This window comes from Rattus norvegicus, chromosome 14 (assembly GCF_021556685.1).
Source record: "Rattus norvegicus strain SHRSP/BbbUtx chromosome 14, alternate assembly SHRSP_T2T, whole genome shotgun sequence".
Lineage (NCBI taxonomy): Eukaryota > Metazoa > Chordata > Mammalia > Rodentia > Muridae > Rattus > Rattus norvegicus.
In genome coordinates, this window is record NC_141547.1 from 41,524,168 (window position 1) to 41,550,922 (window position 26,755).

The window sequence follows — 26,755 nt, forward strand, 5'->3', positions numbered from 1 at the left end:
GTTGGAATGTTTAATCCCCCATCACTGATTGTATTTCTCAGTTCATAAAAGACGACAAACAAATAAAAATAATTTGATTTCTACAAAAGCATACCTATTTGCGTGAGCTTTTGGAAAGATGATTAAACATTCTTGAGCTAAGGACATAGCAGACAAACAAATCAAAATAATTTGATTTCTAAAAAAAAGTGTACCTATTTTGTTGGGGTGATTTAAAGATTGTGAAAAGTCAATTTAAAGTTCCTGAACTGAGGTCATAACTTAGTGGCAGAGAACCTGCCTAGCATGCACAAACACAAGCTCAATCAGTTGTACTGCAGCCCCCATGGACCCACCAAAATGTGCTTAAGGTAAGGCAAGATGGCTCAGTGGGTGAAGAAGCCTGTTGCCCACAGTGACAGCCTTTTGATTCCTGGAGCCATGTGGTGGAAGGAGAAAACTGACTCCCATAAATTGTCCTCTGACCTTTACATGCACACTATAGCACACTTGTACACACACACACACATACACACATACACACACACACATATGGAAACACAAGCTAAATACATGGTCTAAAAATGTAAAGATTAATTTTTTCTTTATCAAAAGCCAAACTCATGTCAAGAATGAAGAGAGGAGGAATTGACCTGGCTGAGGACAGAGACAGCAATCAGTCTACTCTGGTTGACCAGTTAGTCCACTGGCTATTACTTTGTGTCATATTGTACCAAAAGAGGTCATTACTTTAGTGACAACAGATCTCCTGTGTGAGTTTTGGAAAATAAAAATATGCTTGGTCATATTCATAACCCCTCCCCACTATTAGCCATTGGTCCCATTGATCTAAAAATCTCAAGATTTTAAAACAAATGTGTACATGGTGTTTTACTCAACACACACATTATCAAAAGCATCAAATCCCGCCCTTAGTTGCACACTCAACTCTCAGTCTTCTGCCTAGTCTCTCCCTAAACTGTGTTCACTTTCCTCCCTGAATTATTTTTTTAGTTGACATGTCTGGCAAAGATCAACTTGGATTAGTCAACTATGGCCATGAAGAATGGTTAGAAGAAGACATCAGATCACTGAACTACTTCAGAGTCATTAAGCAAAAAAAAAAAAAAAAAAAAAATCCTCGATTATAATGATGCTGGCCAGTGGATAATGCACATAAGCTATGTATTAGAATTCCTCCTAATAGTAATTCTAGCACTAAAGTTGCATAGCCTATGGTCTGTATACACTCATTGTCATTTTATCAAGTAGAAAAACTAGGCTAATAAATTTGCACAAGGTCAAAGAGCTCGTGCATAGATTCGAATACAAATCAAGGCAGGCTGGTTCCAGGGACTCTGCTCCATGACAATGAATAGAACATTGTGCTACTGACTGGGCCAACAACAATTCCAGGGACAGCTTTGAAAGCAGAGCATCTTACCAAAAAAAAAGGCATCATCATTACCGTGAGATAGGAGAAAGGGAAGTAATTTGGTAACTAAATAAAGAGATTCTGTGAGTCGTGCTTAGAATAGAGTTGTAAATTGCATTGCACAACCATATTCAGAAGACCGATGATAGCAGAATGCTAATTAATCATACCTCACAATTTAGGTCGACATTTTAAATTATCTTACAAAGCCCTTTCAGTAGGAAGCACACACCTCACATATTCTTGCACCTCAGTGTGGCGCCAGTCATCTGTATGAACCAAGTCTAAGACTAAAACTCTTTCTACTTCTCGACCAGGAGGCCCCGGCTTCATCTCTGAAAGAATTAGTTAAAATAAAAAGTATGCATGTATGCAAATGGCCCTGCCAATTTACAATGCCAATTTGAACAGCTTGAATCTGGTACCTTATGCATCTTGCAAGCCCAGCTGGGCTGCAAATTTCCCAAGTGTTTCTTTTTAGGCTAACTGCCCAGTGTGGCAGGACTCATTTCAAGTGATCTTAATTTAGATATGTGTGCTTCAAAGAAGAGACTGAATAAAGTTTCTCTATCAATGGCCACTTCATGATATTCCCGTCTCTGGAATATCTTTACTCCAACCGGAACACTGTTACTATGAGTAATTCTTGTTCATTGTATGAATTCTTTAAATTGAGAGCTTTGTGGCTATCTCAGAGAGATGAAAAATGATGTAAATTATTGGCTGGCATCACTGACCATGAAATAAAAATGCATTGAAGGCAGATATGTAGAAGAATAGTCACAAGTATATACTTACCAAAAAGATTTCAATGACTTCTATTCTGTATTATTTATTCCTTAAAACAACCTATTGGTAAACTCTGGCATATTTTTATTTTTTTCAATAACCACAAATCTGAGCAGCTAATACGTAGACTGGTGACCACAAGGACTCTACAAACCAGGAAATATGATGTCCATTTTGCATAGAATAGTAAGGTACTTAGTTCAAGTTTTATGAACTTAGCTAAATGACTTTAAGTCCACATGAGCAGCCAAGCCCGGCTGTGCAGATCTGTATCTACTGAAAGGTTTGGAAATTACTGGGTGGACATTGTTTACTAGAAGGACTATAACCCATATGCAATTTGAAATGCAGAACCCTAGTGGCACCTGAGGGGACAGGTCTGCAATCTCAGCTACTTGGGATGCTGAGTCAGGGAGATCCCAAGTTCAAGACCTGCTTGGACTACAGTGAGACAGAGCCCAGCTTATAGCCTGGCAACCCTGCCAGCCTCATGTTTAAAAAAAAAGGAAGGAAAAAGGAATGCTATCATGACAGGAGAGATTAAGGGCCCAGTGCATGGGATAGGGCAGGAAAAAAATGTTTGTCTCTGAGTGTCTAAGGTTTATTTATATATTTTAAAGCATATGAGATAATGGTTAAAACTAAGGGAGGGGGTGGGGAGCTGGGGAGCCAGTTTGTAGATGAACCCTTGCTGCATGAGCGAGAGGACCTGGCTTTAAATTTGCAGCACCCACTTAAGGGGAGTGGCTATTCGCTTGCCTTTAAGAGGGAGCTTCCCTGACTTCAGTGCTGGAGTAAGGGGCAGAGACAAGGGCACCACTGGGACTTTCTGGCCAGCAGCCTAGCTCCAGATTCAACCAGAAACTGTGCTCCAAGGGAACAAGCTGGAGAATGACAGAGCCATACACACAATGTCCTCCTCTGGGCTCTGCATGCTCAAGAACAGAAACACTCATATAACACCCACACACACACACACACACACACACACACACACACACACACACACACACTATAAATAAACTAAGGAAGAGCTGGCATTCCCTTTTACCCCCTTTTACTTGGCAGTGAACAGCCAGCTTGGCTTGGCAGTGAGTTTGTTCTATTCAAAGAAACTGGGCTCTCCAGAAAGGCCTGTTCGTTCTCTTGGGAATGTCATGGGCAACAGCAGAAACCTCCCTGTTACCCTGTCTCCAGGCACGGCAGACACATCCAGAGTCACAAAGGTCATGCTTGTGTCTGTCTGGTCCCTAGACTGGGAGATCTGTGCAGAAAGAAGCAGGGAGCCAGCATCTGGTAGAGAGGGATGTAGAAGAGTGTGTCTGGCACTGGGCTACATCTGCTCTTCCTCTGAAGATTTCTAAAATGTCGATTGTTCCCTGGAGAGCTGTCCCCTCTGTCATTAATTACGGCGTGGTTGAGAACATCCACAGACTAGCAGAACTAGTGAGTGATGAAACACATGCTAATGATTAGGAAAGAAGCACAGTCACGTGAAACCTATAATTCAGTAAAAAATTGACTTCTCCAATGGGAAACGCCAAATAAGAGAACTCAAATCTCCATGGTGTTTTAATTTAAGGGGAAGTGAATCTTGGTTCTTATTTTACCCTCTAAAAAAGGAATCTGGCTTCTTTTGCAGAATCTTATGGGGGAGGGTTAATTAAGTTAACATGGTCATAAAATAAAATAGAAGAAAAAGCAGTTTATATAAATTTTTAACTTCTATGGAAAACTCTAATAAATATTAACTGCCACACATTTATTGAGAAGTCCTATGTTCTGCTCCTCGATGCTTAGGCACCTCCTGGTTTATATTTTGTGGATCCTCTAGGCTTCTAACATCGTGTGGAAGTGGAATGACTGTACCTTTGGTCTGTGTGCATAGTGGCTTAAAAGTAATACAACTAGGTGTGTGAGGACTCTTGAGAAGCAGACAGAAAAGTGGTCTGGCTACAAAGGCTGGCTCCCACCCTTTAATATGTTTGTCCATTTCTTGTACAGCACTTCCTGGACAAAGTCTTTCCCAACTGAGAAACAGCCTCAAAAATTATCTTTAGCTTCTGCCTGGGTCCAAAACTGTGATGACCAGAATCCATCTGGATGTCAAAACAAGAGACTTGGGGTCAAATGCCTTGAGAGACATTGGCATAGGTTCAGTGATTTATAAGCTCATTTTCCACACACGGAGAGTCTTGGTTTTTTGTTTGTTTGCTTGTTTGGTTGGTTTTTTGTTTGTTTGGTTTCTGGTTTTTTCCCATGATTTGCATTTCATTCCAGTTAAGCAACTTTCTGCCACATTAAAAACAGGACCCTAAGTGTGGATAAACTTAGGGTAACTCTCAAGTCTACTGTGCCTTGGAAAAAGTTAAGTGAGAAAATGCAGACATGCTGGGCTGGGAGCATGTGCATGTGGCATGTGCATGTGTATGTGGCATGTTCATGTGCATGTGGTATGTGTATGTGGCATGTGCATGTGTATGTGATATGTGTATGTGGCATGTGTATGTGGCATGTGTATGTGGCATGTGCATGTGACATGTGTATATGGCATCTGGCATGTGCATGTGGCATGTTCATGTGCATGTGGCATGTGCTATGTGTATGTGGCATGGTGGTCATGCCTTTAGGAGTGAACTAGAAACTGAAAACCTGTCTAGCAAATGAACTCATGGTGACCAGAACAGATATATGGTGCTGCAGTTGGGGCTGTCTCTAGGAATATGGCTGCCTCAACATGAATTTAAATAGTGTGAGAAAGTTTGAGGCCTGTTGACCTTAACAGGTCTGCACACTTCTGCTTCATAGTTAACTTGGATGACAGAGATAAAAAAGTTAAATCAGATAACAGCAAACATGTAGGAAGCAAAAAAAAATGACTACCTAAATATAATATCCCCACCAGAACCACATTTTAAACCATGACTAAATGTCTATATATTGAATGAGAATTGTTATCAAAGAATTCAATGTTTTACTGTAAAATATGCTTTGCAGTTACCGAGTGGCACAGGCCACTTACTGAACTCCCAGCCTGTACACAACTTTGTCTTAGCATCTCCTTGCTCATCCTCTAAAGGATTCACAGATAGGATAAAAACAAAGGTATGTGCATCAAAGATGTGCAGATTTGATTGTTCATAGTCTTATCTGTATAACTCAGTAATATCTTCTCTGTGTTCTAAACTTGAAGATGGGAGACAGACAAGTTGGAAATATGGTACGTGGTGATGGGATGCTATTCATTTCCGTATTTAGCTTCTAGCTTGGTCTCTGGGATAAGTAGATGCTTGAAGGATACAGGGAAAGCACATGTCCAACACAGTCAAAGAATATTTGAATACTCAGAAGATATGGTATGATATTATTCTTCATTATTTCAGAGAATTACTTATAACACAAGTAGGATTTTTACACCAGAATTTCTAGTGTTTAGGGTAGGTAGCTTAAATATTTGGGTAGGGACGAGAAGAAATTGATCCTTTTTTAAACCAATAAAAGTTTTCCTACAATTAGATATATAAAAGCCAACCCTGGATGTTCCAATTAAGAATTAGTCCATGGAGATAACCACGGAGGGAGCATATAGTGAAACACACGTGTGGGATCAGATGTGGTGCTGTGGACAAAGTACCTGAATCTGGCTGCCATGTCAGCTCTGACCAGCTCTATAGGTTACTTCCTATCGTTGCTATGGTTTGAATGTAAACTCTCCCCAGAATCTCCACTGGCTCACGTATTTGTTGATTTGATCTCTAGATGGTGACCCTGCTTGAGAGATTCTAGAACCTTTGGGACAAGGGATATGATTGGCCAAGGTGAGTCACTGGGAACAAGTTGAGGTCTGTAGCTTGGCCTTATGGGTCCCATTCTTTACAATAAAACCGGCTGCTTCATGCACCTGTCAATAAGACCAAACCCCTCCCACCTTCACACTTTCCCTGACATCATGGACTAAAATCCCCCGAGACCATGAACAAAAATAAATCATGCTTCCCTTTAGTAGCTTAGGTCAGATATTTTCTCACAGCACCAAGAAAAATAATTAATACAATCACCCATCCTTTTTTTCTTCCTCTGAAAACACGAGTGTGTTCCTAACCTTTAAAATGAAAAGGAAGAAATGGGTGTGGAATGAATTCCAAGTGTCAAATCGCTCTGAGCATCCATTCGATAGGTGAGCGTTGCCTGCAAGATTATTTGTGGGGCTCACTGTGGTTCTTACATAAAAAAGAAACAAGCTTTTCGGAACTCTCCACAAGACAGTAGACCCATAGAATTCTGTAGCTCTGACTGCTAAAACACTTCATCCCACCCACCTCATGAAGTCAGTCGCGCTGTATGCTAAATGCCTTTAAGCTGCAATGAAGAGAGGTCACTGTACCAGTCTTAGCTTTCGAAAACACACTGACAAGTTCGGTCCTTACTACTCCTTAAGAGAAGGCAGACCCATGGGTTTTTGTAAGTCAGTTGTTCTCTCTGAATTGTCCTTCCTCTATTTCCAGATGTTGAACCTATTCTAATGATGGGCCATGGGGTAATGAGCCATTTAGGAGTGGGATGAAAGTTAACAAGACACAAGCAGTAGGAAAATAGAATGTTATTGCTAGGTGAATCCTGCAGCCCACACAACTGACTGAAGGGATGGGGTCTAAGGAAGCAGAGAGGAGCTCCCGCTTTACCTCCATTTAATGTAGGCAAGGACTTAGCAGAGACATGCCCCAAAGGCAGAGTATCTATTTCTATTTGTCCAGAGCAGAGGCGACTGATGGGATGGACACGTAGAAACTGGGGTAACAGGATGAGAAATCCAATTTGCTAGCCAGAATCCAAACCTGCGGGCATGCAGAAGGCCAGCCAGCCCAGCCCTCAGCTGGCAGAGCTAACCTGGCAAAGCGCTGTGCTGCAGGCATGACCTTGATCCCAGCTTGCTCCAGCCTTCTGCGTTTTTGCCTTTCCACAGCCTCTCTGTCTTCAGGAATAGCAGCTGGCACTGCAGCAGCATCCTCAGGAGACTGCGCCTTACCATTGCTGGGAGGAGCTTCTAACCCACACTCAGGCTTCCCGTCAGGGTCCATCTGGCTGCTGGGGTCATCTTCAGTGGGAGACCCTGCTTCACTCCCCTCCTCCTCTATGGTTTCAGGGTAACTAGTGAGTCGGACAACACAGTTTACCAAGCTAACAGGCAGGTCAGGGAACGGACTAGACATCGCTTCTAAGGCATTTTGATAACACCTTTAACTTAGAAAAATAGTCACAGCACAGGATAGGATGCTGCTAAGGTGAGGTCAACTTAGTGTTGTTAATCCCTACAATGCATTTCTCCTCCATACTGAACAAGGGCTCTTGAAAACTCAATATTGAAAGCAAAAAACCCTTTCTACTGTAAAAGGTAAAATTCATTAGTTTTGATCAACACATACAAATTTTAAGAAGCATTTCCTTAGTGGGGAAAACCATAGATAATAATAATGAAATATTAAGTCCTTATAAAGACAGGACCTGTTTCTTAGTATCTTACTATTGGGCCCCTAAACCCCAAATACAGCATCCAGCATGTAATAGACACACAATAAATACTTGCAGAATAAATATGTACATTAATAAAGACATTAAGGGAATAGTTTCCTTCTCTAAAAACAAAATACCCTACATCTTGTATTTATTGTGACACTTGTCTACACTTGAGTCTTCAAGCTTTCTCCATGTGTCTCTTATCTGAGCTGGTTCTATAGAAGAGCATTAAGAATATTTTTGTATAATCTTTGTACACCCACTATAACAGGATCAGAAATCGGGCAGACTCCACAGTAGGCCACGTGACGTGTTTTCCACATTCTGTCAACAGAACTGGCCTCAGAGCAGCAGCTCCTCAGCAAAGGATTTGTTGGATATCTACTGCGCACCACGTGAGATTCTAGGGACCTTCATGAAATCAACATTTTATGACAAGCTCTCTGGAATGCATTGGCCACTTTCATCCCTTCATAAGGTACATCAAGGAACAGAAACCTCACTCCTACCTGAAGGGCCTTTCCCCGCCCAGGGGGGAGGTGGCCGTACTCCAGCTCTTCCTGTATTCTTCCCGCTCCGCCTTCTTCTTTCTCAGAGGGGCTGGGACATAGGCTGTCTGGTTGCTTTTGTTCGGGAGGTACTGGTTAAAAGGCACTGCTGATTTCGGCTCACCATGAGAAGTCCGTCGTGCGGACATATCATCTTTCTTCACATCTGGCAACTTCCGGTGGGGCAAGTCTGATTCAGAATCACTTCCTCTTCCTGGAAAACAGAGGATGGATACTGATCAAGTGTGTGGGGGTTAGCAGAAACATCCAACAGCATTTCTATAGACTCTCGTGTGTTCTGGAATTCAAACTTTGAGTTAGTAACTTGGAAAACAGTCTAAATTAGCCTCCTCTGGATAAAGGCCTCAAATTTCAGTGAGGAAAACCAAAAACAAACAAACAAACAAACAAACAAACAAAACAAAACAAAAAAACTACAAGCATGCCTTTTTTTTTTTCAAAATAGAGGTAAGCTTAAGTGTGCCAGAAATTACTGTAAGTGATACATCTGTGTAGAATTGTTTGCCTGACAAACTTTGAGCTTTGGCACTCAAAAGAAAATCTCACCAGTTCCCCAGTGAGGATTTTACTGATCTCCAGCCAGAGTCCTCTGCACTCTGACAAGTGTGTGTTAGAAATTATTTGTCTGTGTGTATCTTCACCCCGTCCAGAACACGGTGAAGGTGTAAATTATAATCTAGTAGCAGAGACAGAAGAGAATGGCAGAACTTAGAAAAGTGACCAGTTGGATGTCACTAAGGGTTGGTCTTCCAAGAAGTTACATCTTCTACATGGAGTTTTCTTGGTTCCTGATCGGGGACCATCTTTGTCCTGCTGTCCATTCCAACTCATGATCATGCCCCCTCCCACCCCAGCATAGTTTTCCCTCCCTTTGTTTTGAAAACAAGAGACTTCTAAAGCATGCCAGTGTATTCAATGGCATCTCAAGCTCGTTTACAGGAAATGGTTTGGCTGAAAGAGTCTGTTTGCTTGTTTGTTTTCTGTAAAGGAATTCGGCTCTGTCAACGTCAGCCTTGCCCCTAGATAACAGCCCCAATAATTCCAACATATTTTTTTTGCCCAAGTCTCATGTTGTTAGATTTCTAAGGTCTGTTAGAATGAAGCTATCGTTAAGGCAAACATGATTGTATAAGTAACTGCTATTTTAATGATGCTTGAACTCTTAATCAATGAATGCAAGAATGACATAATGACTCTGCTGGTAACAAAGACATTTACGCTTAAGAAGAAAAGCCAAGACCTGGAACAAGGCAGAGGGAGTAGTGGGCCAGGTTTTAGGTCAGATCCACTTCATTTCCAGCCCTGCTATTTATTTGTCTTTAACCTGACTACTAAAGCCTCCATTTTCCAATCTGTAAAACGAGGGCAATGATGTCATCTGCTTTACGGGACTACTGGAAGGGTTGACTCCACCTATGACTCTTGGTTCAGTATCTGGCACCTAGTGTTAAATACATGCTGCCTAATATTTAGGTTGTAACAGTTCCGGGTCCATCAGACATGAACTGTGGCTTCCTAAGTTTGTCTCTAACACACTTGACTGTCCTCTTCTGTGAGATTGGAGTGAAAGGACTTACCCTGGAGATCAGATGCTACAATGATGACTAAATGTCTATGACTTTAAAGTATTGGCTGTGAACAAGTTGCTCATTGTACGTGGAATATTCAGAATATGAATTATTCATGGCGCTTGCTTACAGCCTCTCTCCTGAAATTTTGGCCATTTCCTGACTTGTTAGTGTCTGATTCATTACTTAGCTCCCTCCCCACAACAAGCCTTAACAAGTGTACCTATCAGTGTCAAAATAAAATGTTGCCTTTAAACAAATATGCCACCTTGCCTTGCCAAGCACATGGATTTGTTTCTCCGCTTGATAGTAGCCTCTCTTTATAAAGATAGAAATAGGCTCAGAGGGGCCAGGAGGGCCCTCCCCTGCCCATGGCTGATTATTGTTGGCTCAGGGAAACTAGAATCTGCTCTCTAGACACCCCAAAATTCTGTCCTGTCAGTGCATAACACTGAGGAAAAAATGTCTTCTTAAAATTACCTGACTAGACTTCTGGTTTCTAGCTGGCGCCTGAACCTAGCTGATCCCGGTCCACAGCTCCCTGCTCCCAAACCCCATGGGAGAGAGAGCTCATCACCCAGAAGTGTGGGCAATCCTGAGACTACAGGGCAGGAGAGACCGCCACTTCTGCCCACCTTTGCCCACATCCCTGGCCCAAGAGGAAACTGTATAGGGCCCCTGGGAACCAGAAGATAGGGGCACTCAAGCTGCAGGAGCCCTGTGGTTCAGACTGTGCCCTGATCTGAAGGGACCCAGTGAAACAGCTCCCTGCACCCAAATCCTATGGGAGGGAGGGAGAGCTAGACCTTCAGAGGGGCAGACACACCTGGGAAGCCAGAGGAGACTACTCTTTGCCCACATTTCTGACTCTAGAGGAAAACGCCTAGCGCCATCTGGGCCCCCTGTGCACAGGGTCCCCGAATAAGGAGGGGCAGGCCCTTCTGGTTGCTGCCCTCATGGAGAGCTGAAACCAAGCCCTGAGGAGTGACTTCAGGCCTGAGACCAGAGGTAAGACCAACTTTTTTGCTCCAAGTGACCTGCCTGGTGGACTCAGGACACCCACCCACAGGAACAGCTGAAAGCCAGTAGACAGGAACAGAACACTCTGTTCTGATAACTGGCTGAAAGAAAACAGGAAAACAGGTCTACAGCACTCCTGACATTCAGGCCTATAGGATGGTCAAGCCACTGTCAGAAATAGCAGAACAAGGTAACACCAGAGACAACCTGATGGCAAGAGGCAAGCGCAGGAACCCAAGCAACAGAAACCAAGACTACATGGCATCATCAGAGCCCAATGCTCCCACCAAAGCAAACACTGAATATCCAAACACACCAGAAAGCAAGATCTAGATTTAAAATCACATTTGATCATGACGATGGAGCACTTCAAGAAAGACATAAAGAACTCCCTTAGAGAAATGCAGGAAAACACAAGTAAGGAAGTAGAAGCCTTTAGAGAGGAATCACAAAAATCCCTGAAAGAATTCCAGGAAAACACAATCAAACAGTTGAAGGAATTAAAAATGGAAATAGAAGCAATCAAGAAAGAACACATGGAAACAACCCTGGATATAGAAAACCAAAAGAAGAGACAAGGAGCTGTAGATACGAGCATCACCAACAGAATACAAGAGATAGAAGAGAGAATCTCAGGAGCAGAAGATTCCATAGAAATCATCGACTCAACTGTCAAAGATAATGTAAAGCGGAAAAAGCTACTGGTCCAAAACATACAGGAAACCCAGGACTCAATGAGAAGATCAAACCTAAGGATAATAGGTATAGAAGAGAGTGAGAGAGTGAAGACTCCCAGCTCAAAGGACCAGTAAATATCTTCAACAAAACCATAGAAGAAAACTTCCCTAACCTAAAAAAAGAGATACCCATAGGCATACAAGAATTCTACAGAACTCCAAAGAGATTGGACCAGAAAAGAAACTCCTCCTGTCACACATTAGTCAAAACACCAAATGCACAAAACAAAGAAAGAATATTAAAAACAGTAAGGGAAAAAGGTCAAGTAACATATAAAGGGAGACCTATCAGAATCACACCAGACTTCTCGCCAGAAACTATGAAGGCCAGAAGATCCTGGACTGATGTCATACAGACCCTAAGAGAACACAAATGCCAGCTCAGGTTACTGTATCCAGCAAAACTCTCAATTAACATAGATGGAGAAACCAAGATATTCCATGGCAAAACCAAATTTACACAATATCTTTCTACAAATCCAGTCCTACAAAGGATAATAAATGGTAAAGTCCAACATAAGGAGGCAAGCTACACCCTAGAAAAAGCAAGAAACTAATCGTTTTGCAACAAAACAAAGAGAAGACAAGCATACAAACAAAATCTCACCCAAATAAGAATATAAAAGGAAACAACATTCAATATTCCTTAATATCTCTCAACATCAGTGGATTCAATTCCCCAATAAAAAGACACAGAATAACAAACTGGATACATAAGGAGGACCCAGCATTTTGCTGCCTACAGGAAACACACCTCAGAGACAAAGACAGATACTCCCTCAGAGTAAAAGGCTAGAAAACAACTTTCCAAGCAAATGGTCCTAAGAAGCAAGCTGGAATAGCTATTCTAACATTGAATAAAATCGATTTGCAACCAAAAGTCACCAAAAATATAAGGAAGGACACTTCATATTCATCAAAGGAAAAATCACCAAGATGAACTCTCAATCCTAAATATCTATGCTCCAAATACAAGGGCACCTACATACGTAAAAGAAACCTTACTAAAGCTCAAAACACACATTGCACCTCACACTGTAATAGTAGGAGATTTCAACACCCCACTCTCATCAATGGACAGATAATGGAAACAGAAATTAAACAGAGACATAGACAGACTAACAGAAGTCAGGAACCAAATGGACTTAACAGATATTTATAGAACATTCTATCCTAAAACAAAAGGTTAGACCTTCTTCTCACCACCTCATGGTACTTTCTCCAAAATTGACCATATAATCGGGCACAAAGCAGGCCTCAACAGATTCAGAAAGATAGAAATAATCCCATGCGTCCTATCAGACCACTGCAGGCTAAAGCTTGTCTTCAATAACAATAAGGGAAGAACGCCCACATATACATGGAAGTTGAACAATGCGCTACTCAATGATAACTGGGTCAAGGAAGAAATAAAGAAAGAAATTAAAGACTTCTTATAGTTTAATGAAAATGAAGGTACAACATACCCAAACTTATGGGACACAATGGAAGCTGTGCTAAGAGGAAAACTTATAGCGCTGAGTGCCTGCAGAAAGAAACAGGAAAGAGCATATGTCAGCAGCTTGACAGCACACCTAAAAGCTCTAGAACAAAAAGAAGCAAATACACCCAGGAGGAGTAGAAGGCAGGAAATAATCAAACTCAGAGCTGAAATCAACCAGGTAGAAACAAAAAGGACCATAGAAAGAATCAACAGAACCAAAAGTTGGTACTTTGAGAAAATCAACAAGATAGATTAAACCCTTAGCCAGAATAACGAGAGGACCCAGAGAGTGTGTCCAAATTAACAAAATCAGAAATGAAAAGGGAGACATAACTACAGATTCAGAGGAAATTCAAAAAATCATCAGATCTTACTAAAAAATCCTATATTCAACAAAACTTGAAAATCTCCAGGAAATGGACAATTTCCTAGACAGATACCAGGTACCGAAGTTAAATCAGGAACAGATAAACCAGTTAAACAACCCCATAACTCCTAAGGTAATAGAAGCAGTCATTAAAGGTCTCCCAACCAAAAAGAGCCCAGGTCCAGATGGGTTCAGTACAGAATTCTATCAGACCTTCATAGAAGACCTCATACCAATACTATCCAAACTATTCCACAAAATTGAAACAGATAGAGCACTACCCAATTCCTTCTATGAAGCCACAATTACTCTTATACCTAAACCACACAAAGACCCAACAAAGAAGGAGAACTTCAGACCAATTTCCCTTATGAATATCGATGCAAAAAACTCAATAAAATTCTTGCAAACCAAATCCAAGAACACATCAAAACAACCATCCATCATGATCAAGTAGGCTTCATCTCAGGTATGCAGGGATGGTTTAATATACGGAAAACCATCAATGTAATCCACTATATAAACAAACTGAAAGATAAAAACCATATGATCATTTCATTAGATGCTGAGAAAGCATTTGACAAAATTCAACACCACTTCATGATAAAAGTCCTGGAAAGAACAGGAATTCAAGGCCCATACCTAAACATAGTAAAAGCCATATACAGCAAACCAGTAGCTAACATTAAACTAAATGGAGAGAAACTTGAAGCAATCCCACTAAAATCAGGGACCAGACAAGGCTGCCCACTCTCTCCCTACTTATTCAATATAGTTCTTGAAATTCTAGCCAGAGCAATCAGACAACAAAAGGAGGTCAAGGGGGTACAGATTGGAAAAGAAGAAGTCAAAATATCACTATTTGCAGATGAGAAGATAGTATATTTAAGTGATCCCAAAAGTTCCACCAGAGAACTACTAAAGCTGATAAACAACTTCAGCAAAGTGGCTGGGTATAAAATTAACTCAAATAAATCAGTAGCCTTCCTCTACACAAAAGAGAAACAAGCTGAGAAAGAAATTAGGGAAACTACACCCTTCATTATAGTCCCAAAGAATATAAAATACCTCGGTGTGACTTTAACCAAGCAAGTGAAAGATCTGTATGAAAAGAACGTCAAGTCTCTGACGAAAGAAATTGAAGATCTCAGAAGATGGAAAGATCTCCCAGGCTCATGGATTGGCAGGATTAATATTGTAAAAATGGCCATTTTACCAAAAGTGATCTACAGATTTAATGCAATCCCCATTAAAAGTCCAATCCAATTCTTCATAGAGTTAGGCAGAATGATTTGGAAATTCATCTGGAATAACAAAAAACCCAGGATAGCTAAAACTATCCTCATCAATAAAAGGACTTCTGGGGGAATCACTATCCCTGAACTCAAGCAATATTACAGAGCAATAGTGATTACAAACTGTAAGGTATTGGTACAGAGACAGGCAGATAGACCAGTGGAATAGAATTGAAGACCCAGAAATGAACCCACAAACCTATGGTCACTTGATTTTTGACAAAGGAGCCAAAACCATCCAATGGAAAAAAAAGATAGCATTTTCAGCAAATGGTGCTGGTTCAACTGGAGGTCAACATGTAGAAGAATGCAGATCGATCCATTCTTATTACCCTGTACAAAGCTTAAGTCCAAATGGATCAAGGACCTCCACATCAAACCAGATACACTCAAACTAATAGAAGAAAAAGTGGGGAAGCATCTCGAATACATGGACACTGGAGAAATTTTCCTGAACAAAACACCAATGGTTTATGCTCTAAGATCAAGAATTGACAAATGGGATCTCATAAAACTGCAAAGCTTCTGTAAGGCAAAGGACACTGTTGTTAGGACAAAATGGCAACTACCAGGTTGGGAAAAGATCTTTACCAATCCTACAACTGATAGAGGCCTTATATTCAAAATATACAAAGAACTCATGAAGTTAGACTGCAGGGAGACAAATAACCCTATTAAAAATGGGGTTCAGAGCTAAACAAAGAATTCACAGCTGAGGAATGCCGAATGGCTGAGAAGCACCTAAAGAAATGTTCAACATCTTTAGTCATAAGGGAAATGCAAATCAAAACAGATTCTACCTCACACCAGTGAGAATAGCTAAATCAAAACTCCGGCAACAGCAGATGCTGGCGAGGATGTGGAGAAAGAGGAACACTCCTCCATTGTTGGTGGGATTGCAGACTGGTACAACCATTCTGGAAATCAGTCTGGAGGTTCCTCAGAAAATTGGACATTGAACTACCTAAGGACCCAGCTATACCTCTCTTGGGCATAGACCCAAAAGATGCTCTAACATATAACAAAGACACATGCTCCACTATGTTCATAGCAGCCTTATTTATAATAGCCAGAAGCTGGAAAGAACCCAGATGCCCTTCAACAGAGGAATGGATACAGAAAATGTGGTACATCTACACAATGAAATACTACTCAGCTATCAAAAATAATGACTTTATGAAATTCATAGGCAATGGATGGAACTGGAAAATATCATCCTGAGTGAGGTAACCCACTCACAGAAAAAACACACGTGATATGCACTGATTGATAAGTGGATATTAGCCCAAATGCTCGAATTACCCTAGATACACAGAACACATGAAACTCAAGATGACCCAAGTGCAGATGCTTCACTCCTTCTTTAAAAGGGGGACAAGAATACCCTTGGGAGGGAATAGGGAGGCAAAGTTTAGAACAGAGGCTGAAGGAACACCCATTCAGAGCCTGCCCCACACGTGGCCCATACATATACAGCCACGCAATTAGATAAGATGGATGAAGCAAAGAAGTGCAGGCCGACAGGAGCCAGATGTAGATCGCTCCTGAGAGACACAGCCAGAATACAGCAAACACAGAGGCGAATGCCAGCAGCAAACCACTGAACTGAGAACGGGACCCCTGTTGAAGGAATCAGAGAAAGGACTGGAAGAGCTTGAAGGGGCTCGAGACCCCATATGAACAACAATGCCAAGCAACCAGAGCTTCCAGGGACTAAGCCACTACTCAAAGACTATACATGGATTGACCCTGGACTCTGACCTCATAGGTAGCAATGAATAGACTAGTAAGAGCACCAGTGGAAGGGGAAGCCCTGGGTCCTGCTAAGACTGAACCCCCAGTGAACGTGATTCTTGGGAGGAGGGCAGTAATGGGGAGATTGGGAGGGGAACATTCATATAGAATGGGAGGGGGAGGGCTGGGGGGGATGTTGTCATGGAAACCGGGAAAGAGAATAACATTTGCAATGTAAATAAAAAACCCAATTTAATAAAGATGGAAAAAAACACTAATCTATTTCAATGTATTTAAAAAAAAAGATTCCATGCTGCACCTTTACAGGTTGTTATGAATGTTCTTAAGGGATGGATGTGTACCAGGCTTTGTATGCTTAGCTGGGCAATTATATCTTATCAATTGGAAAAACAAAGTCCTGACCAGGGGAATACTACCCTGTGCTGATAGAAGAACGAAGGCAGTTAAGCTCTCCGTTTACCAGGACAACTTAGTGATGGTTAGAGTTACCCGATTCTTCAGCTCTAAAAACCTATAGAACTCAAGCCATATTTCTGTGTAATATCTAAAATATTATGAAACATATTATTAAAACACACTACATGTAAGTACAGCTCTTTCCTCTACTGAGTTACTCTCCGAATGGTCTCAATGGGCATTTTAAGGGATGTTCACTTGCCAGTGTCCCAGGGCAGAATGGCTTAGCTGTGTGTGAGGTGGGCTGCCTCATAGACTCACAGCCAAGACCACTTTTCAGTCCCACCACTCCGTGGCCCTGGGAGTTTAAAGTCCGTGTATACTAGGCTCCCATGGCCTACCAGAGAGAGCACTTGCTTGACCCTCGAGTGTTGTGAGGACCTCTGCCAGAAAGGCTGGCACCGTGTGCCTGCCTGCATACTGTCAGGCTAGGCTTGCGAAAGCCTTTGATTTCACTTGGTTTGGTGGACATGGAAATTTACTAGGGTTGGCTTCTCTCTGAATGTCCAAAGTTAGAAAAACATAACAGAGCCCAGGGCACGTCATTATTTTATCAAAGTCTCACTCATCTTTCCCATGTGGCTACAAGCGATTTAGAGCCATTCTGCTTCCCTACCTCCTGCCCTGCGTCCTCTTCTTTCCACCTATTTGCCAAGTACTCCCAAGTCACAAACACCTTTGAATTTTCTTCTGGCACTTTACTTTTGCTTTTTCTTTATTTCCATTTTGGAACACATCTTTTCAATAAAACATAGGGATACTCGAATCGTATTTATGATGTTACTAACTTTCAGTGTACATGAATGCAAGGTTGCGTTTCCTCTTCACTGGGGGCTGTAGAGGCTGAAGGAGGCCCCGAGTACCTGGCTGCAATATAAAGTGGCCGAAGCAAGCCTGTTGCTCACAGATTTCCTACCAGGAGACTGCACCGACCTCCCAGAATCGTGACTCTTCTGAATGTGGCTTATCTTCTTTGAATTGGTCACTGGGTACCCACTCATAATGGCAGAGTCGAAGCCCTCCAGACGGACCCAATATAAAGGCAAAGAATGCTATGTGAAAGCTGCCCCATGTTGGTTGTGAGTCTTGGGACAAAAAAATTTCAAGACACACTTTAAAAAAAAAAAGTTTTCCAAATGTGGAACCACTCATTAGAACTAATGTTCTTACTGATTAGCGTTATTTTAAAGGAACATACAGAAAAGCTTTATAGAATTGATGTGTATTTGGCAAAAATTACACTGAATTTTTAGAGGAAGATTAAGAAATGTGGTGGTGGTTTTGCTTTTAAAGCTTCAGTAGGTCTTGATGAGCCTGAAGCTATCCGCTGGTGACACGTGTGGAAGATGCTGTAGTCCACAGCGTCTGCCTGATAGAGAAAGCATTTGCCAGTCGGCTCTGGTTCATCAGCCTGAATGGCTGCAACTAAACTGTGCTTTGGGATGTTCTAGTTGGTATCACTAACCGCCACCTCAAATCCTTTCAAGACGCAATGTAAACTCTGAACCCCTCAAAGCTAGTGACAGACTAAGGCATCTATAGAACCAGTTATGGAAAAAAAAGGTGGGAAAGTCCTATCTTTAAAGTTGAAGCAAGCAATATGAGCGAATATTGAGATGGGTTTTGTAAAAGCAAAGCCACGCTTGGGTCCTTATTGAAGCATAATTACATCCCAAACTTGGTACTTTAACTTCCAGGGCTTGTGGGTGGTACTTAGGATGTCAAATAAAATTTCAGAAATAGTTTTCAAGCAGCTCACAATGTACCATGGAATTCTTTAGGAGTCACACACTATGTGGCCCTGAGGCTAATCTGCTGAAAGTGTACGTTCTGAGCAAACACATTTGCTCAGGGACTCTGAAATACAGCTTCTATGGCACAAAGTAGCCTGGGTGAACTAAGAGCACCCGTTTCGATCCACACTTTCTTGAGGCTAAACTACCAGATCTTCAGTGGTTTTTGTCATTTCGAAATATTGGAACAAAGGCTTAAACTCCTGAAGGCATGCCTATAACACCAGTCAGATGTGCTAAGCATTGAAGTGATTGATAAAACAGGTGTCTCCCACACTGAGCAAGGATGAATTAAGATGGGATTAGATGCCTACGCTGAATATTAAATGAGATACGGTGTGCTAGACATCAAACTTAGAACCTGGATCTGTGAAATACTCAAGTATGGCAGTGACTTCAATAGCTGACAGGCTGGGACATAGCTCAGTGGTACACCACTCACCTAGAACTTGCAAGGCCCAAGGATCAATCCCTAGTACTTCACAAAAACAAACAAACAAACAACAACAAAACTACTACAAGAATTTTATGTCAGAAAGCAACATTGGCCACAAAAGATAACCTTGATCTCAGAAGTAGAAAAATGTCCAAAAATACTATCACAGCGACATACGCAAAAATAGAAATAACAACATCACAAAATACCCCACTAGCCTTGCTGTCTTTCTACAAGTCTGTACAGGCAGGAACAAGCCACCTGCCTCCTGAAAAGTCAAAGGTACAAGAGAGTCCCTCTTAACAGTCACTGAACTCATAGCAGCCTACAGGACCACACATTTCTATAGAGAAAACATTGGTCATTCCATACAAGTTTCACAAGGTTTACATAAAAAACAAATCCAGACTCGGGGGGCCAATAGGCAGTCTGGGTATACATTATGCATTCGTGGGTATTTGCACCAACCTAGCCCACCAGTCAGATGTGCTAAGCATCGAATTGATCGATAAAACAGGTGCCAATCAAGAAGGGCACAGCCACAGGCCCTAGAGATTTCTTAAGGACATAAAGCACATGTCTAGTTCCCTGGGGAGCAGTACCATTTTTTTTGCTTACACAGTGTGTTACTCACTAAACATTTCCCTTCCTTGTATCCCCAGTATATAAACTTCGGCACACTTTATGAGCTAATGGTTTGCACAGCATCTTGATTCAGTGAGACCCAGGGAAAAATGATGTAACACATTTTCCAGCAGAAGATATGCTCACTTAGGCAGTGTTCAAATGAGCTCCTGGCAAAGCCAATCAAAATTCTGAAAGCCATAAAAAACAACAGAGGTCCCCCCTCAACCAGTTTATAGAATCGCCAGGCTCCAGCCAGGTGGAAATGGAGTTTGCCTTTCCAAGCACCCAGCTCTCCACCCTTGATCCTGAAACTCCTGTTAATGATTCATTTCAAGATGTTCGGTGTCTGAAGATCAAACCTTACCATCACTGCTTCCCCTGAGAACTACATCTGGTGAAGGTGTCTGCCTGGAGCGGGAGCCAAAAGAATCCAGGCTGTCAAAGGAGTCATCCCGGCCGTGGCGAGGAGGAGAAAGGGAGTCACTGCGTTCAGAGTCCCAGCAGTCGATGTAGCCACTGTCTCGGATGCTGCGCTTGGGGCTTTCAATGTCATCAGTCTCCTGTCCCAAAATAAAACGAAAGAATTTCAGATATGACTGCAACATACATATATATATCCTATCTGGCTTCCAGTGGTCTGGGAAGATACTTGCATGGACAATCTGTGTGGCAAAGTCATAGCAGTTAGCATAAGAGACTAATGATCATCAACAGTGATTATTCAATTCCTCAACATTTATTTCTGATCCGTCCTTTCAATTAGAATAGCATGCACAACTTGGAAAAAAATCCCCAAGTAACTCACATCTTATAGCTTTTTTAAAAAAAAGTAGATAAATACAGAGAATCACAAAGTTTGGATTCACAAGAATGCAACGATCATTGACAAAAAGATAAAAACTTTGACCTGTCTTTCAGGATCCATAACCGCATGTCTGTGGGACAGAGGAGTCCCTAGTTCAGTGCCACTGCCCCGGGTTATGGTCTCTGGCAAACACAGGCAGAATGAGAGCTGTAAAATCACAGAGCAGCATGCTTCTACCTCCTGCTACCTTGGAGGGAAATTCCTGCTCTGAAAGCGAGCTGTCTTTCTGAGGCAAAAGTTAAAAAAAAAAAAAAGGCAATGAAAAATATGCAAAATGCTTTTCCTGATGCCACAGAAGAATCCAGGCAGGCTCTCTCTCCGCCAGCTCCTGGCGTTGGGGGAGCTGCAGGCACTTGTGGCTGACCCACATGTTCAGAGTGGGGAGAACAATGGCTGTCTTTGACAGCCTGTGATTATAAATTCTTTCCAGCACAAGAGGCACAGACTAAAACACTGAAACTCCAGCAGAAGAAAGGTCAGTCAAAGCCATCCTCACCCTCGTATTATAATGAAAGCCTTGTTCCCGGCAGTGCCTTCACGTTCATTACAATAGAGCGGGCTGAAGAAAACAAAAATAACTCCAGTCACTCAAAGATAACCCTCCGCTTGATATCCCCGAGACGCTCACTAGAAATCAAGACTGGGGATTACACAGCAGAGGAGTATACCCTCACGGACAAAGACCGGAATGCTGCCCCGTAGATTTCCCCTGGGATGCACACGGAGGTCCCCTCTGCATTCCCGATGTTTCCATCAATGTTCTCCATGTTTGCAGTTTGTGAAGCTGGTCTGTTCTGTCTGAGGTGGCCCTGGGAGATGTTGTCCTTGCAGGAAGTGTCTTTGCTGGCTGCTTCTGGCAATTACAGAGGTGTGTGTGTGTGTGTGTGTGTGTGTGTGTGTGTGTGTGTGTGTGTGTGTGTGTGTGTCTTTTGATCCATCTCAAATCTCAGGGAAATGGTCATTGGGTCTAGAATGACTGCAATTCACAAGGCACACTCAGGTTTACCACCAGGAGGAAAGAGTGGGCAGGGCTGGGAGGAACACCAACCCTGCAGCCCCCAGCTGATTAATGCTCCCCAACTATAGGTTGTCAAGTGCCTGGGTAAGTCCAGCAACAGATGCTATAAAGCAGTGATTCTCAGCCTTCCTGGTGCTTCAACCCTCCTCATGTTGAGGAGATACCCCCACCATTATGTCATTGCTTCTTTATAACTGTAATGTTGCTACTGTAATGAGTCATAATGTAAATATCTGATGCCCAGGATATCTGATATGTGACCCCTGTGAAAGGATCATTCAGCCTCCAAAGGGGTCACGACCCCTAAGTTGAGAACTGCTGTGCTAGGAAGGCAGAAATGCCAGTTATGGAAATTAAGGTTGTTTACTTGCAGGTCAAAAGTTAACCAGATTCTGGAACAAAACCCAGAACCGAGAAGTTAAAAAAGAACTCATGACTCACTGAAAAATGTAGACCTGAATTAGACAGAAACTCGAATTTAGCTTCTTAGGGAACAGAAGTTATTATTGTTAAATTACTCATCTACCAAATGGCTGAAAATACGAAGTTAACTTTTATTGAACGCTTACTATATATCTGGGCAATGATTTTGCATATCATGTTAACAGCATCCCTATTTTATAGGGAAAAAAAGACCCAGAGAGTCACTTTAACTGAAGTCACACAGTAAATGGTAAATACATAAAAATAAAACCTGAAACTGTTCATCTCTTTGACAAGATGGCTCAGGACTGGATGCTGCCAGCCTCCTTGCATGGTCCATGCTGCCAATCTGGGTTATTATGCCTCTGAGTTAACGCTGCTTCTGACAGAATCACTGAAGTAGAAGCATCACAGAGTGATGCAGGTTAGGGTCATGGTTAAAAGCTCAGCTTCAGAAGCTATAATGATTAGGTTTAAATCTTGCCAGCTGTGTGGCTGCTCATGACACCTCATGGTTCTTCATCTACAAAATGGGGCTTAGCAGTGACAGCCATCCAACAGGACTTCTGGGACAATTAAACTTGAAATATATGGAAAGTATTCAGAACAGGGCATGATGCATGATAATGGTTTAAAAGATATCAGCAATGCTGTTAACTACTAGTTCTTCAACGAGCCATGCACATTTTAACATAGAAAGTATACAGTATTTATAAAGACACCGCCCTCCATACACTGGTTTGCTCTTTCTCTGTCTAGATGCCTCACAAAGACAGACATTCAGGATAGGTAAGGCTAATGCTTACGGTTGGAATTGACATGCTTTCGGCCTGCTTGGTGCAGCGTGGCAAAACTGAAATTTCAAGAAAATAAATCAGAAAGGCTTCCCTTGATGGAGGAGCATCTTGGAACCTCAGCAGCTTTCTCCCTGATGCTCATGGGGGAGGAAAAATAGAAAGTTCACCATGTTCACGACTATGTAGTGAGCCAAGATTGAATCCTCATTGGGGAAAAAATGGCATGGACAGTTGGAAAAGTAGAAAGCAGATCATGGTGGCCATCGCTCACCAAGATGGCCTCCCAGGACCCCTACAGGTAAAACAATAGGCTGACTTGTTAGCCTAAAATAAAAACATGGTGGCTATCGCCTGGACTTGAAGTTTTACTGATTTCAATTAAGTCACCGTGCCTTGCCTTGCCTTGCCTTGCCCTTCTCCCCCTTCCCCTTCCCTCCCTCCCTCCCTCCCCCTCTTTCTTTTTTTGAGTGCTATACAGTGAGGCGTTGGAGAAGGGTAGAAAATATAAACCAACAAACATCCTTCATGGGCTCTAACCGAATTGTCTGCCTTTATCTTGGAGCCCTGTTGCTCCCATCTTCCATGGAGCTCTCAAGGGTCAGTAGGATAGACTGACAGGAATGCAATGTAGTGTAGTAAGTGCTCATGCCTCTGTGAAAGGGTGTCCCTACAGGAATGAGCAGCTGCTAGCCTCCAAGAGCTCTAGGCTTCTTTCACTAATCCCCCTTCTTCTTAGTCCCTCTGTGATCACTCATGTGAGGCAGTAAGAGCCTGCGGATGACTGATGGTATCTAAGACACTCCAGATGCCTTCTCTGGACAGCTCAGCAGTTTCCCCCTTGCTGTGTGATTTACGGGGTGGCTGAGCACTGCTCCAACATGTCTGAGGTTTAGCTCCCCCAGCGTGATAGCCCAATCCTCACTCATCACACTGGTTGTGGAAGCAATTCATTCTACTGATATTGCCCAAGTACCTTCTAGGTAGTATTCTAGCCCTGGGGACATAGCACCATAAAAATAAATCAACAGACACCCCATGTGTAGGAACCTGTGTTCTGATAGGGAAGACCAGAGATAAACAGAAAAAGGTTACTTACAATAAGTTACTTGCTAAAAAGGTTTCTTAGATACTGAGTTGAGGGATGAGTATGCTGGTGGCTATTTTGTACATTTATTTCTCTTGCATTTGTTTGCCAGTCATCCCACCCCACTTTATCTCTTTCTTCTATTGGTGCTCTCACCTCTAGGGACAGGAATGGGGTGGACACTCCATGCGACCCCAAGTCACAATGACTGGTGTAGGAACAGGACAGCCATTCCTTCGAATTATACCTATGGGGCTGGAGGAAATGCTTCCCTAGCTTTCACAGAAGAACTAGGAGCATCTTCCCTGGAGGTGCACTTGGCCACTTCCCTTTATGAGGGTTGACTGGCTTGCAGGAAGGAGAAGGAATCCCAATGAGGAACGATGAGCGAAGGGCATGGAGAAGTAACCTGCATTGTTCACAACCCTGGAGACTAAATGCCTGCTTCCATGGCATGGTTCTTGTAGCAAATCCCTTTGTTTATCTTGGACACCCTTCCTTCCAGAGGTCTTCCCTGATATATTGAAGCTCGGTGTCACACTACTGAGTGTGCAAGACTCTTTGTTAAGGGCTCTCTATATGTTAAGTGTACAAGAAATACCCTATAGTGATTGGTTTTGTGCACATTTTCCACTAGAAAAAATGAATATCAAAATTTTCTAATTGGTTCCCTTTAAGAAAGACACAAATTTAATTTCAAATTTATTCATCTATGTACAGAGGAACCCACTAAATCTGTCTACTTCTCGTCTAGTAAGATTTTTTAAATATCTGAAATAAAGCCTTTCGTTTCCTAGTCTTGAGTCACAGATGGATATGAATATGTGACCTACATCAAAATAATGAGACGTGAGCTGGAAGCTGTAATCGCCCATTCTCTGCTGCTATAACAGAATGCCACAGACAAGGTGCATTTAAGAGAATGTACTTATTGAAGTTCTGAAGTCCGGTAAATCCAATATCAAGGTGCTGGCATAAAGGTCTCTATAACATGGCAGAAGCCAGTCGCTACCTACAGAGTGCATGCACACTGAGAGGCTGCCTTGGTAATAGGGTGGGGATAGAAACCCCTGGTCGTGGGGATAGAAACCCCTGCTCTGAGGACCAGAGCCTCAATCCATTTGTGAGAGAGTACTCCCTGTGGCCAAATAGCACATCTCCTGTCACCGCCATAGCAGTTAAGGTCCAGCGTGAGTTTTATAGGTGACAATCAAAGCACAGCAGGATGCAGCAGTGTTGAATTTTCAAAAGGTGTGCTCAAAGAATGGGCCCTTCCCGTACCTGCTTCCTCTTGTCTTGAATGGCACATGTCATCTAGAAAAGTCTGAGGAGCTAGCTTGAGGCCGCAGGGAGAAGGCGTGGGTTGAGGATAGTGATGCGGGGGATAGATACAAAGGCCTGGGCTTTCTGGCATCACCCAGGTGGAGAGTTCCCGCACCAGCTCTGGATTGCTTGCTTTGCTCACACCTAAATCTCACTCATATGAGAAGAAGTAAAACACTCCTCTCAGGTTTTATTTTGAGGTTTTTTTTTCAGTTTGCCATCGAACTCAATCATAAGTGAGACCATGATAGAACACCGACCATACATAAAATACTGCCAGCATTTGGAGAGCCCAGAGTCTCACAGCTTGAGAACCACTGTTTTAAGGAAAAGTGAGCAATTTATTAGAAAGTTGAAACAAATTCTTGCTTTCAAAATTAAAAGTCATAACGTTCTGAATATCCTGAAAATATTTATTCCATCTCTCTCCCCCTCCATCTCTCTCTGTTATTTGAGCATATGCATGTGGAGGTTTGGGGACAACTTGTGGGAGTCAGTTCTCTCTTTCCACACTGTGGGTCTCAGGGATGGTACTCAGGTCATAAGGTTTGGTGGCAGCACCTTAAGTCACTGAGCCACCTTGATGGCCCTTTGAATATCTTTCAATGAGTCTTGTTAGTGGATTCATTCTGTGTAGTAGAAAAGCAAGTAATAACCAGCCTCGATTATTTGTGCTCTAAAATGGCCTTGGCCAAAATATACGGATGAGCCTTCCAGCTGCTCACCGGGGACTCTCCTGTGCAAATGGGTTAACTGTACTGCTGAGCCTTTAAAAGACAAGTCCATACAAAGCATCCCACTGTTTCTTTAACAAATTCTCACCTTCCACCAATCTTTTCCACAAGCAAACAAACCGAGTTTTTAATGATATGCAATTAAATACTTGGTCAAATAAACACATCAAGCTTCAAAACCAGTTTTCGAGTGTCCGGATGACTCAGATACAATGGTCATCAGTCACACACAGTAGGAGTACTTCTGACATCTCAGATCCTGTCTCGAGTGGGAGCTTAGGCAAGGACATGGCTGGCATCACCTTATCCACACCTAACAGGCAAGCATGGCAACCTTTGGCTGAAAGAGCAGAGCAACTGTTTGCTTTTGTATGACATCACACTGTTTAATTCAAGCCTCACTTCCTGAAGTGCACAGGCTCTGAGCTCCGTGCTGTGCCAAGCCATACGCCAACATAATGGACTCTCTCTTGAAATTACAGCAGGAGCCAGCTCAGGTCTTCCATTCTCCAAAGAATGTAGGATCCAGACCTTGAAGTGCTGCGACAGTCAGGAGACAAAGATGGTATGGGACGAGACAAATGGCTCTTTTCTTGAGCACATATGTTGGGTGAGTACAGTTCCCCAACACACCACCATAATCATTATCATCTTATCAAAGACTTTAAATAGTTTATGTGAATGAGTG

General features: G+C 42.4%; 1 protein-coding gene across 52 annotated transcripts in view; it reads right to left on the bottom strand.

Moving 5' to 3' along the window:
* The window catches only part of Limch1 (LIM and calponin homology domains 1), a 312,252-nt gene that overhangs the window by 64,591 nt on the left and 220,906 nt on the right, over positions 1 to 26,755 (bottom strand). For 27 of the 52 annotated variants that reach the window (XM_087583019.1, XM_087583015.1, XM_087583013.1 and 24 more), the window contains 2 exon segments: positions 20,188 to 20,383; positions 8,227 to 8,479 (listed from right to left, as the gene is read on the bottom strand). In XM_087583019.1, the coding sequence (XP_087439145.1) occupies positions 8,227 to 8,479; positions 20,188 to 20,383 (449 nt within the window). 52 annotated transcript variants of the gene reach the window in all.